Below are 18,239 nucleotides of genomic sequence, written 5' to 3'. Positions count from 1 at the left end.
TTTATTTTTAAGAGTTTCAGTTTAGTTAAGAGATGCTGAGCAAGTTGTTATGCAGAATACAAGACATGCAACACAGGCAGATCATCAGCTGTCCCTCCATCTACTAGGGTTGTGGCCTCAGGATAGCCCACCGGGGACGAGTGCAGGGTCTCTTTCCATGCACGACATGGCACTACAAACATCCCGATATTATACAACTGTTGATGGAGCAGCCGCTCTAAGCGCTACCAAAGAGTTAGGACTCTTGTATTACCAGTCGAGAACAGCAGCCAGGAACTGTCTATCCGGTACTCTCAACAATTTATACATTTTATTAGGTTTCTACTATATAATTTAGTTTCTAAGTGTTTTCTTTTTCTTAGGCATTCTTTTCCATATTATTATTATTATTATTATTATTATTATTATTATTATTACAGGTTTGTTTGAACCGAGTCATCTCCAATACGAAATGAACAGAGAGACAGCCAAAAACAAGGACCCATCCTTATCAGAGTTGGCTGTCAAAGCTGTTCAGATCTTACAGAAAAACAAAAATGGTTTCTTTTTGCTTGTAGAAGGTAAGAAAATGTAGGTTATCGACCATAAAAAAAAATCATGATTGACTAGCGGGACATGTGGAAATTCCACAGGAGACTCATTCATATGTAATATATTGATGTTGGTATTCTGTAAATGTTCTGTGTAAATGGAGACGCTCTGATATTATTGTAGCTCTTTTGTTAAAACTGCAAAAGTATTTATCTAAGCTAGCACGAACGCCCAGTAAAGCCCGGTCGTAAAGTATGCTTAAATATGATATTTTAATTCTTGCAGATTTCGTATATATTATTATAGAGTTAATGTTCTATCGATTTTTATATGTTATATAGCTGCGATTTTAAAAATAAAAAAAATACATTCATGTGATTTGGGTTCATTAGCTTGAATCGAAACCGAAATAAATAAAAATTATATATATATATATGTATGTATGTATATATACATATATATTAATTTTTTATGCGATAATTCGGTTAACTAGTATCTTCGCCTTGATTGCATATTTTATTTGGACGTAAACAAATAATATTTTTCTTTAATTATTAATTTATTATTTTTTTTAAAACAGTAATCTACGGACATGCACGGAATCGAACCTCGGGGTTCATTTCCTAGAAACAGTCAAGCTACGCTGAAGAGAGGTAGGTACCTCGAAACATGCATGTCCGTAGATTATTGTTTTAAATATATATATATATATATATATATATATATATATATATATATATATATATATGCACATATATATACACATACACACACACACATATATATATAGTCATCCACATACAGTACTGTTTCGCAGCTCATCAGTGCGGCTAGATAGGCAACTGCCTCTAGCCAGTATCGAAACCCGACCGCCCAAATGACAGTCAAGGCTTCTACCATTACGCTATACGACTGCTGCTGTGTGGGTAATGAATTTAACAATGTTTTGACATCGTCCAAATGCCTCCGCTCAATTTGTTTACAGAAAGAGCGTCGCTTAATACGCTAATGGCAGTTTGTATATCACTTATATGCTCAACTCAAGATAGGGAGCATTATATATATATATATATATATATATATATATATATATATAAGCGCACATAAATACACACACACACATATATATATATACACACACACACATATATATGTACACACACATATATATATACATATATATATACATATATACATATGATACAGCTTATACGAAAGCAAAGTTTGCAACATATAACACATATATATATACATATATATAAATATATATATATATATATAGTAGTAGTAGTAATATATCTAGTTCTACCTACGTATTGAGCACTGTTGAAGTAATACTTAAAGTTTACGCATAAATATATACTCTCGCATATTAATTTATGTGATTAAATGCAGTAGTCTGTCTATATATATATATATATATATATATATATATATATATATATATATAAAGTGAAATTGTCTGTGTGTGCCTATGTGTGTACATTTCCCTACCAAATTACTCTGTCAATTTTCAGTCAACAGACTCGAGATTTGACATAAGAGGGATTGAGATTTGGGGAAAATCTCTATAATAAAGTTTCGGCCAGATATTTTGCTGTCAAGGGGTCAAAGTTCAACGATTTGACATTTGAAACTCTATCAAACTCCTCCGTCAATTTTAGCCTTAAACACTTGAAATTTTAAATGTAGGTTACTTGGACATGGATCAAACTTTTTAATTTGATTTGAGCCCATAACAATAGATGGTAATGAGTCATAATTGGGGTCAAATTATTTTTTAAATATGACCTCTACGGTCTCTACCAAATTACTCAGCCAATTTTTAGTCTAAACATGTGAAAATTTACATAAAGTGTATTTAGACATAAGGCAAGCTTTTTAATCGGTTTTTGGCCGAAAATTTGGCTTCCAAGGGGTCAAAGTTCAAAAGATTTTACCTTTGCGATCTCTAGAAAGGTATTCAGCCAATTTTGGGCCTAAATATTCGAATTTTTTCATAAAGGGTATTCAGATATGCAGCAAGCTTTTTCATCGGTTTTTGCGCGTAAATTTGACATGCAAGAGGTCAAAGTTGAAAAAGTTGACCTTTTCAGACTCTACCAAACTCCTCCGCCAATTTTGAGTCTAAACACTTTAAATTTTAGATGTATGTTACCTGGACATGAGTTAAACGTTTTAATATATCTATACAAATGCACTAAATATTTATGAACAGTATATAAGGCCCAAGCTAAACCGGGCTGAACTGCTAGTATATATATATATATATATATATATATATATATATATATATATATATATATATATATATATATATATAACAAAGGGCGAATGAACTCTTTTTCTGGGTCAACGGCCAACTAGCACCGTGTATATTTGTGTGTGTGTATATGTGTATTGGGGTGGAGAGGGCTCCCGTAAGCCGTGGTGAAGGCAACCTTTCTAGGAGAAGCAAATCTCTGATTTAAAAAAACCATAAAGCGGAAGACCATTACCCGCATTAAGCTGGTCTGCAGTTTAATTCGTTGCTGGCTATCTTGCTCTTGCTTGTTGCTGGATCTCAACATTTTTAGCCGAGAGAGAGACTTAGCTGTCGTACAAAGCTAAGACTCTGTAACATCATATTTGTATAGATACTCCCTCAGGCATTTGGGTTCATGGATTTTAAATGTCTGAGGGAGTGGCACTCGTCTGACAAGACGTTGCAATCATCATATATATAACGACATAATCACGTTGACACACCGGTTCCCGACAGATCACCGAAGTTAAGCAACGTTGAGCCTGGCTAGTACTTGATGGGTGACCATTTGGGAATTCTAGGCGCTGTATGTGCTTTCCGCTTATCTCGGCATTGTTTCCAGTCGTCCTGAACCTCCACTTGCTACTGATATTCAATAATGTCGATTCAGGGGAAATGTGGTTGAAGATTGCGCAACTCTTGCCACAAAAAAATTTCACGCGCAGGCACCCTTACCGTGGGTATCCATAGTCTGTCAAGACTGAAGGAAGCCTTAATATATTAGTGTTGTGACGATTACTCAGAATCGAAAAAATCGGAATTTGTGAGGGTATCAGAATCGGAAAAATTTGTACCGATTTTCCGATGCCAAAACGATTCTTTTAATTCTCTTTTTTTATTTGATTTTTTTTTTAACTAAATTTTCCAATACTGGTAATAATTATTAGATGATAAATCGATAATTATTGATTTTAAATTACCAGTGAAGCTAAAATTGATAGATCGTTCCCCGACCAGTATATTTTTACGTTAAGGAAAATATTTGCACATTTAACGTGTGTTTTTACGGTAACCAGAGAAAAACTCTATAGTTAAATATATAGAGATTTATAAAGAATCGGAATCGGTAATTGTGTCGGAATCGGGAATTTAGTTCAGAATCGGTAATTGTATCGGAATCGGGAAAAATATGGGAATCTTCCCATCACTAATATATATATATATATATATATATATATATATATATATATATATATATATATATATATATATATATATATATAGTAAGTTATAAAATGTATATGGCGATTAAGCTACACTGAATATTTCGCATTTCATCCGCTCTAGGATTCTTCAGGCTTATGCGCCTAAGCCTGTATAGTGGATGAAACGCAGAATATTCAGTGTAGCTTAATCGCCATATACATTTTATAACTTACTAACTAGCTCTACCTACGTATTGAGCACTTTTGAAGTAAATACTTGAAGTTTACGCATAAATCTATACTTTCGTATATTAATTTTATGTGAGTAAATTAAGTAGTTATATATATATATATATATATATATATATATATATATATATATTAATGAAAACAAAGGGATGTAGTGTTTACCTGATATACGCAATGGTAAACTTCAAACTAATGTAAATAACATTATTTATATATATATAATTTCATATCAACCGAATTAAAAAAGGTCAATACACAATAGAGAGTAGAGCTTATTATAAGAGACAGAAAATTAAAACTGTAAGTTGAACTTTACAATCAAAATTTATTGTTCGACTGAATACTCCAAAAAACAATTTACAAAGTCCTTATTCTGTGGAGTTTCAAAGAATGCTATTCTTATTATTCTTCTCATCAGAGGACATAAAGAAATCAGCAAATTATATTTGTAGCAATGCTAGAATTTGCTTGTTAAGGCATTAAGTGAAACCGCAATTTATTGTTATAAATTTCCAAATAAAAAAATGAAAAAATATTGGATATGTAAAAACCTAATATAAAAACAAACCGCGCATAATATTTCAGCTTGAATGAAACTCCTCTAGAGTTGATCCAAAATGCAAAATAGTTCTTTAGATAGAATGTATTCCAAAATAAGTTCAGCGTGACGATGTATATAATCCGATTGGAAAGTTTTCAAAAATCCGATTGGAAAGCTTACAAAATAGCTGAAATAATGAAAATTGTTTTTTTCTTTCGAGCAGTGCAGTAGTCCAAAGAGAAGTCTGTCCCTAGTCAAATGGGACCTAATAGTAAGAAGAGAGAAATCCAAAATGAGAAACTTCATCGTCGGCTTAAAAAGAAAAAGTGACCGTGAAAGCTCGTATTACTGTAACCGGAAATTGTCTAGACAGAATGAAACGAACTTTCTATAAAGAAATTCGATGTCATTATTAAAAGCAAAAGTGTAGGAGTGATGGTTATAATTTTTTAAGTGTTGCAGAATCACAGTTTATTAAGGCTGTCAAAATGTCATCATGATGATAAAGATGACAAAATAAAAATAATAATAATAATAATAATAATAATAATAATAATAATAATAATAATAATAATAATAATAATAATAATAAATGCAAAATAATTCTAATAATAGTATAGTCAATGATAATGGGAAACTCCGCGGAATAATGACTTGGTAAATTGTTTTTTTGGAGTATTCAGTCGAACAATAAATTTTGATTGTAAAATTCAACTTACAGTTTATGGAAACCGCAAATCCAATATAAGTTCCTTTCAAGTCTCTACTATGTAGTACAATAGGGTAAAAGGTGACTTTAATACACCTAAAGCCAAACGGGATAAAAAAAATTGCAGCAAATTTTCATAAATTTATCATATATCTGTTTGTATAAGACGACTGCTAAATCACGAAATCATGTTTGTTTAACCTAGGCTAGAGATTACAACATCCGGTATCTTGTGAAATATTTTTATTTAAATATGATTTTTTTTAACTTTAAAGGGTCGTTTTATACGCCGAAATATACAGTATCTCTATTCTACTCAACATTAAGCTGATATTTGCAAATTGTTGATTGATTAGTATATTTCGACATATAAGGCGACCGTCAGATAAGACGCGGTTCAAAATTGGAGCAAAATTTAATAGATTTATCATATATCCGTTGTATAAGACGACTGCTAAATCACGAAACCATATTTGTTTAACCTAGGTCAGAGATTGCAACACACGGTATCTTATGAAATATGTTTATTTAAAGAAGTTTTTTAACATTAAGGGTCGTCTTATACGCCGAAATATACGGTATCTTTATTCTACTCAACATTAAGCTGATATTTACAAATTGTTGATTGATTAGTATATTTCGACATATAAGACGACCGTCAGATAAGACGAGGTTTAAAATTTGAACAAATTTTAATAAATTTATCATATATCCGTTGTATAAGACGACTGCTAAATCACGAAACCATGTTTGTTTAGCCTAGGCTATAGATTGCAACAAATGGTATCTATTGAATTATTTTTATTTAAAGAAGATTTTATAACTTTAAGGTCCGTCTTATACGCTAAAATATACGGTATCTTTGTTCCACTCAACATTAAGCTGGTATTTGCAAATTGTTGATTGATTAGTATATTTCGACATATAAGGCGACCGTCAGGTAAGATGAAGTTCAAAATTGGAGCAAATTTTAATAAATTTATCATATATCCGTTGTATAAGACGACTGCTAACTCAGGAAACCATGTTTGTTTAACCAAGGTCAGAGATTGCAACACACGGTATCTTATGAAATATTGGTTTTTAAAGATAACTTTAAGTGTCGTCTTATACGCTGAAATATATGGTAATTTAATGTATTTAAACAATTTTTTTCTGTTGTTCTGTTTTGTAGGTGGCCGAATCGACCACGGTCACCATAACAACGTGGCGAAGGCAGCGCTGACCGAAACCGTGAGCTTTGATGACGCCATCATAAGCGTACAAAATTTGGTGAACGTCGAGGACACATTGATAGTGGTCACGGCTGACCATTCACACGTCTTCAATTTGGCTGGCTACCCCCCACGAGGGACAAATTTATTGGGTCAGTGAAAAAGCAAAACATATACATTTTGAGCTACTTTTCTAGAACTCTTTGACCCCATGAAAAAAAAATAAAACTAAAGTAAAATCTCTATGCTGTACTACTACCCGTGATGGAAAGAAAATATCATACTCCAAAAATCACGTAAATTGATTAAGTAGTTTTATTTTTATAAAGAAAACTAGTTGGACACCCGGAGTGGCGTGGTTCTACAGTACGCTTAAATATGATATTTTAATTAATGCAGATTGCGTATGTGTTATTATAGAATCAATCCTCTATTGAATATTATTTATTACGATGAATAATTTAACCGGTGGACTAATTCGCAAAAAAGAAATAATAAAAAATAATAATGATAATGTCGTTCATCAAATTCCGTCTGTGTTTGTTTACAATATCACGTCAGCTGATATTTGGGCTTGACGGTCTTAAAAATAGGCTTTCTTCTCTTATAGATAAAAAGAAAAGTGTTTACAGGGGAATATTTTACGTTACATCGGCCGAGGTTACACCGGTGCAACATAAAATATTCCTCTGGAAAAATTCATTTTTATCTATAAGAGAAGAAAGACTATTTTTTAAGATCGGATTTTTGGATTTCCAATACTTATTGGATCGATTTCTGTACAAAACATATCTAAGAACACTGCCAGACATATAAATTAACTTTGTGTGAAATTTGCAAAAGATAGGCTCAGCCGTTTCGGAACCTATGAGGAAGGACCTCTCACACACGCACAAAGTGATTTTTATATAATAGTAGAGATAGAGGTATGAATCATTTTAAACGAATTTAAATTTGTTTTTTCTCCATTGCCCTCTTCCTTAGATTAAGAATGGCTTTCTAAAATCTCGCAAGTTTGAATTATTTGCAATTATATCCCCTGTTCCTTTTTTTACATAAACATCACCACTTATCAAGGCCCAGAGACCACTCGAGGATAAGGGTTAAGAGTGTACAGTAGTCAATTGGCCAATATAGTAACCGTTAGTAATGGAAATTCGGTAAATTTGTTAACTTAAGTGGAACGGCTCATCAAGAACTTGTTTACATTGGACTTGAAGACAACCATATTGTAGTCAGCTGGAAAGCAGGAAAACGGAAGACAATTCCACAGCCGTGCAGTTCTAAGAAAGAAGCTTTGTTGATGGAATCTACGTTTAGGTTTAGGCACAGATAAAGAGTGGGGGAATTATTGATAGCGTTTTCAGCTAGACGAGTGTTTCCTGTGAAAGTTTGGCGAGGGGGGACCATAGATTGTAGCTCAGTCGAGCACTTGCCATGAAAATAACGATAAAGCAGAAACAAACTCGCAACATCTCTTCTATGAGATAGAGGTTGCGGGGAAGAGAAAAGGACATCTCCTACGAGGCTACGAAGTCTATTTTGAACTCTATCAAGTCAGGATAAGTCCTTTCTAGCAGCTCCTGCCCAAATGTGGTAACAGTACTCCATCCTTAGACGTACCTGATTCAAGATGGCGTCGCCTTCTTTTTGCCATAACATTTAATTTTGTTATTTAAAAATAAAACTAACCGATCAACCTACGTGATTTGTTTTGGTGTACGATTTTTTTTCTTCGGGTGCAGGCACACAAATCAGACTGATTGTTTTTTCTTTTGTTTTTTTTTTTTTTCTTTTTTGTTATTTCATTGGAGGGGAAATTCTGGGTAAGCACCATGTTTTTTTTTCTTCAAACCAACCCATTGTTATAACGTTAAATGGTCAATGTGCGCTGCTTGTCCAACCGAAGACTTACCTTTAAAATGTTGACTTTACGGATATATAGGAATAATCTGGCCCGTTACGAACGAACTATAGAATATAAGAGACAACACAATGGAGTTTCATTCTATATTAATAAACAACTTTCCAGGAGGAAAATGGATTTCGAATCTCGAAGTCGTGAGAAGTAGCTCCTGTCTGTATGTAGCGAGTGTCGGTTGCTACACACCTTTAAATTTATTGTCGACAAGTAGTTTTTTAATATTAACGCATTCCATGTGCAATGTTATTTTCTAGTATTTCGAATTGTCCGCCATGTTTGTTAATGAAAGGAAGTTGTTCATGCAGCATGCGCAAACACTATTCGAGTTTTGCAGCAGTCGACAAGTGCGTTACTTTTACTGAATACCTGTAATCGAAGAAAGTCTCCCTCAAAAAGAAGAATTTAACCAGCTTGCTCTTCAATTTTTTTTTATTTTTAAATAAATAAGATTTAACTTCAAAGAGTCGCTTTTTAGGGGTATCATTCCCAACCACCCGATATTAAGAACAGCTTTCAGAATAAACACTTCAAACGTCCTTATGTTAATAACGGCTTCAGAATAAATACCCCCAATCTCCCCATGTTAAGAAGGGATTTCGGAATAAACACCCCTTACCTTCCCATGTTAAGAACAGCTTTCGAAATAAACGTTCCAAACTTCCCCATGTTAAGAACGGCTTTCGAAATAAACATTCCCAACCTCCCCGTGTTAAGAACGGCTTTCGGAATTAACACCCCAAACCTCCCATGTTTAGAACGGCTTTCGGAATAACCCCCCCCCCAACCTCTCCATATTAAACAGCTTTCGGAATAACCCCCACCCCACCATGCCCATGTTAAGAACGGCTTTCCGAATAAACGCCCCCAACCTACCCATGTTAAGAACGGCTTTCGGAATAAACGCCCCCAACGTACCTATGTTAAGAATGGCTTTCGGAATGAACACCCTATATTCGTTCGTAGCGGGCCGGATTACCTCTTATATATCCTTAAAAGTCAACATTCTAAAAACTGGATCTTTGGTTGGACAAGCAGCGCACATTTGCCCGTTAAAGTAACTGATGAACCCGGCGTTGTCTGGATGTCAAATACGCAAAACTATTTTCATGCCGACTTAATTGGCCCTGTTTTTTTTTTAGTTATATAGTACGTAACACTGCCAATGCTCATGCGCTGAATTAAAAGGACAAAATTCGTCAAAATTCGACATAGTACCTCAGTCCGAAAGATACTCGGCCAGTTCGTGGCCCTGCACCTGTCGGGCTTATTGTCAAGAACGGATTCTTCACCGGTACTTTCTTTCCAACCCCCAAGCAACTAGGAAGCAGCAAGGAGGCTTATGTTCCAATATTAAAATTAATAGGAGGGTATAACGTCTTCTTAAATAAAAATTAAATTTTAAAAAACATGTTTCTTTTCAAATATGTATTTTCATAAATATAATTGTTTTTATTATTATTATTATTATTATTATTATTATTATTATTATTATTATCAATATTATTATTATGATTATTATTATTATGATTATTATGATTATTATTATTATTATTATTATTATTATTATTTTTATTATTATTATTATTATTATTATTATTTTTATTATTATTATTATTATTATTATTATTATTTTTATTATTATTATTATTATTATTTTTATTATTATTATTATTATTATTATTATTATTATTATTATTATTATTATTATTTTTATTATTATTATTATTATTATTATTTTTATTATTATTATTATTATTATTGTTGTTATTATTATTTTATTATTATTATTATTATTATTATTATTATTATTATTATTATTATTATTATTATTATTATTATTATTATTTTCCAGACACGGTACCCATAGGAGAAGAGGAGAAAAGCCCGCTTGACAACAAACCAATGACTATTTTAGTATATGGTAATGGACCCGGGTATCAAAGCCCACGTCAAAACATTACAGATGTCGATACAAGTAAGTTGTTGTATATTACTAGCATGGGTGCCCGGCGTTGCCCAGGTGTTTGGAGGTGTATGCTGAGCAAAAAAAAAACGGTCAATTTTTTTTTACTTTGATCCCTATTATTACCCCATAACATTTATTGTTTTGGGCTCTAATAATGTTATTAAGTTAGATCCATGTCCAAGTAACCTATATCTAAAATTTCAAGTGTTTAGGCCCAAAATTGTCGGAGGAGTTTGGTAGAGTTCTAAAAGATCAAATCGGTGAACTTTAACCCCTTAACAGCCAAATCTCTGGCCGAAAACCGATCGCATCGATTTTCCCAAATCTCAGTAATCTGTATATCAAATTTCGAGTCTGTAGACTGAAAATTGACAGAGTTATTGCGTAGGAAAATGTGCACACACACATAGAGACACGTTCACTTTTGTAGATATATAGATTGCTTTTTTTGGATTCTTTTTTATATATTTATATATCGCATATAAAAATCAATTAGAACTTTTGGTACATATTTAGAACTAGTATAGGAACCCGACGTTGCTTGAGTGCGCAGAGATGATATAGTAAGGCTGTTGAGAACCCATATCCCTTTAAAAAAAATTTAAATAGCACCGAGTACCCGTGCAAGCGCAAAAAAAAAATAGCTGCAGTAGCCAGGCTCTAACCTGTAACGCAAAAGAGGAAAATGGGGGGGGGAAGCAAACGTGTTAGCTATCTTGCCTACGGGACCTGTGACATCACGGGCTTTTGAAATAACGTGTCTTATACATACATCCAGATCGCGAGGCATGAATGACATTGAAAAAATGTTGACACAAAAACTGATCCCTTCTTGCAAAAAAAAAACGGTCCAGTTGATGGTCAAAAAATTAATCTTTTTTGCAAATTTTCGATATTTGTTGTCCGAGAGACCGATCTTCTTAACAATACCAATTTTGTCAGTGTTCGTTGTGTGTGTCAAAAGTTTTTTTGCAGGACATACAAACACACACACACGCACAAACACATTTTACAGTTTATATATAGATTAAACCTATTTTCATAACAAACAGACGGAAAATATCTTTTAAAATTTTTTATGATGCACATACAGGTTACGAAACGAAGATGTTATATTCCAAAAATCATGTTAATTGATCAAGTAGGGTTTTTTTACTAAGAAAATCAAATTTATGACAAAAGGATGCCTTATATTTTCATCCGCCATGTTTTATAAATGAAGGAGAGGCAACTCAATTTGAACTATCGAGATGAAAATCAGTTTTATTATAACCACAATTTTTTTATAAATAAAGGAGAGGCAACTCAATTTGAACTATCGAGATGAAAATCAGTTTTATTATGACCACAATTTTTTTTTTATAAATAAAGGAGAGGCAACTCAATTTGAACTATCGAGATGAAAATCAGATTATTATAACCACAATTTTTTTTATAAATAAAGGAGAGGCAACTCAATTTGAACTATCGAGATGAAAATCAGTTTTATTATGACCACAATTTTTTATAAATAAAGGAGAGGCGACTCAATTTGAACTATCGAGATGAATATAAGTTTTATTATGAGCACAATTTTTTTATAAATAAAGGAGAGGCAACTCAATTTGAACTATCGAGATGAATATCAATTTTATTATGACCACAATTTTTTTATAAATAAAGGAGAGGCAACTCAATTTGAACTATCGAGATGAAAATCAGTTTTATTATGAGCACAATTTTTTTATAAATAAAGGAGAGGCAACTCAATTTGAACTATCGAGATGAAAATCAGTTTTATTATGACCACAATTTTTTTATAAATAAAGGAGAAGCAACTCAATTGGAACTATCGAGATGAATATCAGTTTTATTATGAGCACAATTGTTTTATAAATAAAGGAGAGGCAACTCAATTTGAACTATCGAGATGAAAATCAGTTTTATTATGGCCACACATATTTTTTTATTTAAATCGCTCAAAATTGTAAGAAATTGATTTTCTATATAAGCAATAATATACTTGATTAATTTAATTGATTTTTGGAATATGACATTTTTCGTTCATAACGGGTATGTACATCATAAAGATGTTTCTGTCATTTATTATTTTTTTTAAATCGCTGATTTTTTATTTGTTTTTTTTTTTGTTTCGTTTCTTTTTTTTTTTTTTTTGTCAGTCTAATATATTTTTTTTTAATATTCGCTTAATATTTTGCCAATAAATCAAACGTGATAATGATTTCCCAGCAAGGTCCTTCTTAGCTAAAAGAAATATCCAGAATGTCCTCAATGGTTGTACATCTAAACAACGTGACACTAATGTGGGAATGTCCCAGGGGTCATTTCTAGTTCCTTAACTATTCCTTCCTGATAAAATTGTTCCCGAAATGGGCATATTCACTGATGACACCACGCTCTGTTCTAGATATGTAGACAGAACGGACGCATGCTGGACGGCCTGCCAGTCTAATATGTTAGAGGTTATACGCCTGTCTGTCTCAGCACAATCACGTTGACACACTGGTTCTCGCCCCTCCTCGGGGGGGGGGGTCGCACCTTCCTCTCGCAGGGGGGACCTTTGTGGCCTTCGGGCCAAGATCAAAGTGTAGTATCTGTTCCGGCAGATGCTGCAAGCAAAGACGATCAAAGTGCAGATGCTGCAAGCAAAGACCATTGCCCTTGTGGCAATCTTCTGGTCCACGTAGGGGCAACCCTACTTGGGCCAGCTGGCAAATCACTATCCAGCTCCCATTTCCCACCTCTCGGGAGCTGGTCCCCTTTTCCCTTCCCCCTCCCCTTCACTCCTCACATTAAAAATCGGCCTTGTGCCTAATTTTCTCGGTGGGGGAGCAAATAAATAGAGCCCCTCCTCGGGGATCGCTGACTTCTCGATCCCGCATTCTGACTCTGGTGTCTAAGTTCTTGAAGTGGGAGAGAATTAAATACCGGTACTTTTATTTTAATCGGGACAAAGTCTGAAGGGGACTTTATAAACCCACTGCCGTCAAACTACGTAGTTTACTGAGCGGAAAACGTGTGTGTGTGTGTGTGTGTGTGTGTGTGTGTGTGTGTGTGAGTGTGTGTGTGTGTGTGTGTGTGAGTGTGTGTGTGTGTGTGAGTGAGTGTGTGTGTGTGAGTGTGTGTGTGAGTGTGTGTGTGTGTGAGTGTGTGTGTGTATGTGTGTGTGAGTGTGTGTGTGTGTGTGTGAGTGTGTGTGTGTGGGTGGGTGTGTGAGTGTGTGTGTGTGTGAGTGTGTGAGTGTGTGAGTGTGTGTGTGTGAGTGTGTGTGAGTGTGTGTGTGTGTGAGTGTGTGTGTGTGAGTGTGTGTGTGTGTGTGTGAGTGTGTGTGAGTGTGTGTGTGTGTGTGTGTGAGTGTGAGTGTGTGTGTGTGTGAGTGTGTGTGTGTGTGTGTGTGAGTGTGTGTGTGAGTGTGTGTGTGTGTGTGTGAGTGTGTGTGTGTGTGAGTGTGTGTGAGTGTGCGTGTGTGTGTGTGTGTGTCTCGCGCTATCAAATTATCTGTATCTACTATTCTTACTAGTCTCAGAAGGCTGGAGTCATCATGTATGTGCTAATAATACACAGATTATAAAACACACTGTGGAAATGTAAATAGGTAAAACAACGTTCAATCGCTTATCAAAAAGAGAAGAGAGGGAAAGTAGTAGCGATGAAATAAGTAAAAAAAAAAAAATCTTACAGATTTCTTCACGGTGTCATTGGTGGCAAGATGAGAACTTGGGATTATGAGAAGGTTATTTCCTCTAACCGACTCACTTATAGAATAAGAGACAACGAAATGGAGTTCCATTCTATATTAATAAAAAAAAACTTTATTTGTGATCTTCGTTAGTAGGGTTTGTAGCTGAGAGAAACGGGTTAGTAGGCGGAAGTGTTCTTGTGTAAAGAGAGATTTAATATATTGCCGACTTGTTGAGGAGAGAATAGTTCATTTTACCCGTGTTTATAGCTAGTAGTCGTCGAGACAAAGGAAGCCGGTTAAAGGAGAAAGAAAGAGCAAGGTGGAAACAAATGGGAGTTAGAAGGTCGCCATGTTAGCTTGTGATCATATTCAGCCTGGGACCAAAGCCCCAGGCCCAATGTCTGCTGCCAGCTGACGCCAGGGAGTAAGAAAGAGAGCGTTCTTGGTTTTACCTTTTATACACTCGATCACGTGATTGAGAGCTAGCTTTTGATTTGACAAGCCAGGGAGAAAATGGATTTCGAATCTCGAGCCGCGAGAATTAGTTCCTGCATATGATTGTAGCAAGTTTCGGCTGCTACACACTAGTATTATTAATCAAAACAAAAAAAAACTATTGATCGGATTGAATATGAGATTTAATGAAATCGATTGGAATTTTGTTGTTTTTCTTGTTGTTGTTGTTGTTGTTGTTGTTGTTGTTTAAGAACATAGATCAAAACTGACTGAACAGTTTTAAATATGTATATTTTATTTTTAAAAAGATTGAAATCAAGAAAATAAGATGAAAATGTATTTTTGTTGTTTGCTTGTATTTTTGTTGCTGTTTACTTTTGTTTAGTTCATTATTTGTAGTTGTAGAACGAAATATCCAAATTCTTACTAACGGTTTCTGTTCCTACTAAAAAAAAATCGGCGCTTCTACACTATTAGGATGAAATTTTGTAGTCGATAAATGGAGTTTTCAGATTTTAAAAAACAATGGTTTCAACTGATTTTTTGTCAATTCTAATAAATCACAATGTTAGCTTCAAAAATACGCAGTCGAAATTACCTGAATATTACTGAATTATTTAAAAAACAAAAAACAATTTTAATCGTGTTAGCAGGTGAAAAATTGCGGCCATCTTGTTTAAATCGAAACGGAAAATTCCCTCCCTTTTGAACTCTCCTGTGTCTTACGATCGTTTTTATCAAATTCTATATTTTATTTTCTTTGATAAATAATTTTCTACCTAATCGATTTTCGTAATTTTTGGATATAACCATCTTTAAAATACGAGTAATTACGTAGATACCATTGTTTTCATGTGAAATTCAGTTTTACGGTTTTCGAAATTTCGTCCCGATAGTGTAGAAGCGCAATAAATTTTAACGAATACCCACCGATTTAATTCTTGGAATCCTTTGGAATGAGTAATTTGTGTATTTTATTTATTTATTTATTTATTTGCGGACTATTATTCTCATTTTTATAGTTGTTTCACGACAGTTAACCACCTAACGAAGGCCAGACGAATAGTTGGTCGAAACGTCGTGAAACAATAGTTAGAAAAGATAAGGATAATGGTCCGCAAATAAATGAAAAAAAAAACAACCGATTTATTTTTATTTATTCATTTATTTGTTTGTTTATTTATTTATGACAATATTAAACATTAAAGCACTTGTTCCTTCGAAATTTCGAGGAGAATTGACGACAAATCGAATCGGCATTTATAACGCTTTTAAATATCTCAATTACAAAAATTACTTACGTTGAAACAATAAATTATTTACATCAACAGTTCCTTCTTTGATATTGTTTTCATAAAAATTAATGTTGGAATGTGATCAAAACGATAAATTAACTCGCACAAACAAACCTAAAGAATCCTCGACTCAGTCAACAGCAAGTGGTGTTCAATAGGGACTGCCAAAACAATATGAAAAAAAAGAAAGCATGATTCCGTGACGTCAGACTTGTGTTAACTATACGAACTATGGAACAATTGAACTCGCACAAACAAACCTGAAGAATCCTCGACTCAGTCAACAGCAAACGGTGTTCAATCTGATACAATTTCTGATATTAAAGAATTTCTCCTTTGGATCGCTTGTGATACTATAAAGTGGACCTGAGGTGGACTTGAGCCATTAAGTGCTGAGACAATAGACAAAGGGATAGGAAACAATAGATAGGAAGTAACAAACAATGAATCTATAGGTATTTTTAGATCGAGCTTTTTAGAGTTGACAATGACAATAGAAACCGACAGATAAAACAGGGAAGGACAGCTTCCGGTAGCCGGAAGTGGGGGGGGGACTTCAGATACCAATATGGAGGAGACAGTTAGTTGACAACTAGATGCCCGTCGCGGCGGATGGAAGTTGGATAGTTTTTAGAGTTGACTGTGAAACAGAAACAGAGACAAAAGTAAGATCGATAGAACAGGGAGAAGACACACACACAAGTCCAACAATCAATTATATGTGAAACATTGGCGTTTGTGTTTCTCCTTTGTTCCACGATTTATTACATTTCTACTTTTGTGAAACCACGTGTGTTCCCATCGACAGTCGCCAGCGAGAAAATGACGATTCGGCCATAAGAGGAATAGTCGAACGAAAAATTCACGATACATGACGTTGGGAATCGGCAGTCTGGCCACACGCTTACTCTTCTTCTTTACCATTGCACTATTCTTATTTATTAGTTTATTCGTTAAATTGTCAGGTGAAAGTACAGAATAGTTAACAAAGCTCTCCCCTTTCCCCATGTTTAGAATAGCTTTCAAAATGATTTTCCGCGGTGTACGGAACGTGCTTAAATAATAACGTTAATATTTAGAAAGCCATTTTTAACATGTGGGTTTTGTTAACTAATCTGCACTACAGTGTCATCTATAGCGACTCTTAGAAGGCATACAGCCATCCTAGACAAATACAAAATGGCGTTAGTCACTTAAATTCATTAATAATTGGAAAAAAAAACAATGCCTTAATTTCCGGAAAACTACCTGTCTGAGCAACATTTAAATGCGATATTCGTATTCAGCATACCCGAAAACTTTATAAGTCGTCAATTTTCTGCGGTTTACGGGCCTTGCTTAAATAATAACTAGGGCTATGAAAACAGCATATTCTTTTCATTGATTAGATTCTCAGGTATATATCCATCGATATCTTATATGTTTTTTTTTTATGTAGAGTGATGTGGTTCTCGGTTGATTGATTGTGTCTAACTGTGTCGGATATATACTCGAGAGTAAAAACAATGAAAAGAATATGCTGTTGTCATAGCCCTAATAATAACGTTTTTATTTAGAAAGCCATTTTTAACATGGAGAGAGCTTTGTTAACTATTCTATGCTTTCACGTAAAAAATTTAGTCAATAAATTAATAGATTTGGGAAACAGAAACTCTCGCCAAGAGTTTAATGATGAGGCTTAATATCAGGAACTAAATCTGGTCGAACACCGTTTGCTGCTTACTTGGAGTCGTGTACTCGTCTGGTTTGCTAGATTGTGTGACTTTTTGTTTAATAAGCTCGCTTCTCCCAATTTCCCTCCTCTAACCTCTTCGCGTCCCAATCGCCTTTTTCTAAATTGCTATTTACCTCCCACGAGGGTTGGATGTCCCTTTTTAATAGGTTAGTCGCCAACCTCCCATCGTATACAGCATCTTGTATTCCCAAATGGTCACCCATCTTGTACTAGCCACGCTAAACGATGCTTAGCTTCTGTGCTTGACCTTTACTCCTGACCTTAAATGGAACACATACATTAAATCCGTTGCCAAGGCTGCTGGAAAAATGGTGGGATCCTTCTATCGATCCAGTAGATATCTCACTGCTGATGCAATTCGCGACCTATATAAGAGCCAGGTACGTCCTAGGATGGAGTACTGTTGCCACATCTGGGCAGGAGCTCCTAGAAAGCTCTTGTCCTGCCTTGATAGAGTTCAAAATAGACTTCGTAGCCTTGTAAGAGA

General features: G+C 34.3%; 1 protein-coding gene and 1 pseudogene across 5 annotated transcripts in view; both read left to right on the top strand.

Moving 5' to 3' along the window:
* The window catches only part of LOC145269035 (alkaline phosphatase-like), a 282,423-nt gene that overhangs the window by 132,451 nt on the left and 131,733 nt on the right, over positions 1-18,239 (top strand). For all 5 annotated transcript variants that reach the window (XM_080124634.1, XM_080124631.1, XM_080124632.1 and 2 more), the window contains 3 exons: positions 420-560; positions 6,655-6,846; positions 10,471-10,593. In XM_080124634.1, coding sequence (XP_079980760.1) covers positions 420-560; positions 6,655-6,846; positions 10,471-10,593 — 456 coding nt within the window. The remainder of the gene's footprint in view (positions 1-419; positions 561-6,654; positions 6,847-10,470; positions 10,594-18,239) is intronic.
* On the top strand, positions 3,250-3,369 carry LOC145270022 (5S ribosomal RNA; annotated as a pseudogene).

Source organism: Euprymna scolopes, chromosome 45, assembly GCF_053919585.1.
Source record: "Euprymna scolopes isolate OS-2025 chromosome 45, ASM5391958v1, whole genome shotgun sequence".
Taxonomy (NCBI): domain Eukaryota; kingdom Metazoa; phylum Mollusca; class Cephalopoda; order Sepiida; family Sepiolidae; genus Euprymna; species Euprymna scolopes.
Note: the sequence above shows the minus strand (reverse complement) of the source record. Positions and strands in the feature narration are given on the sequence as shown.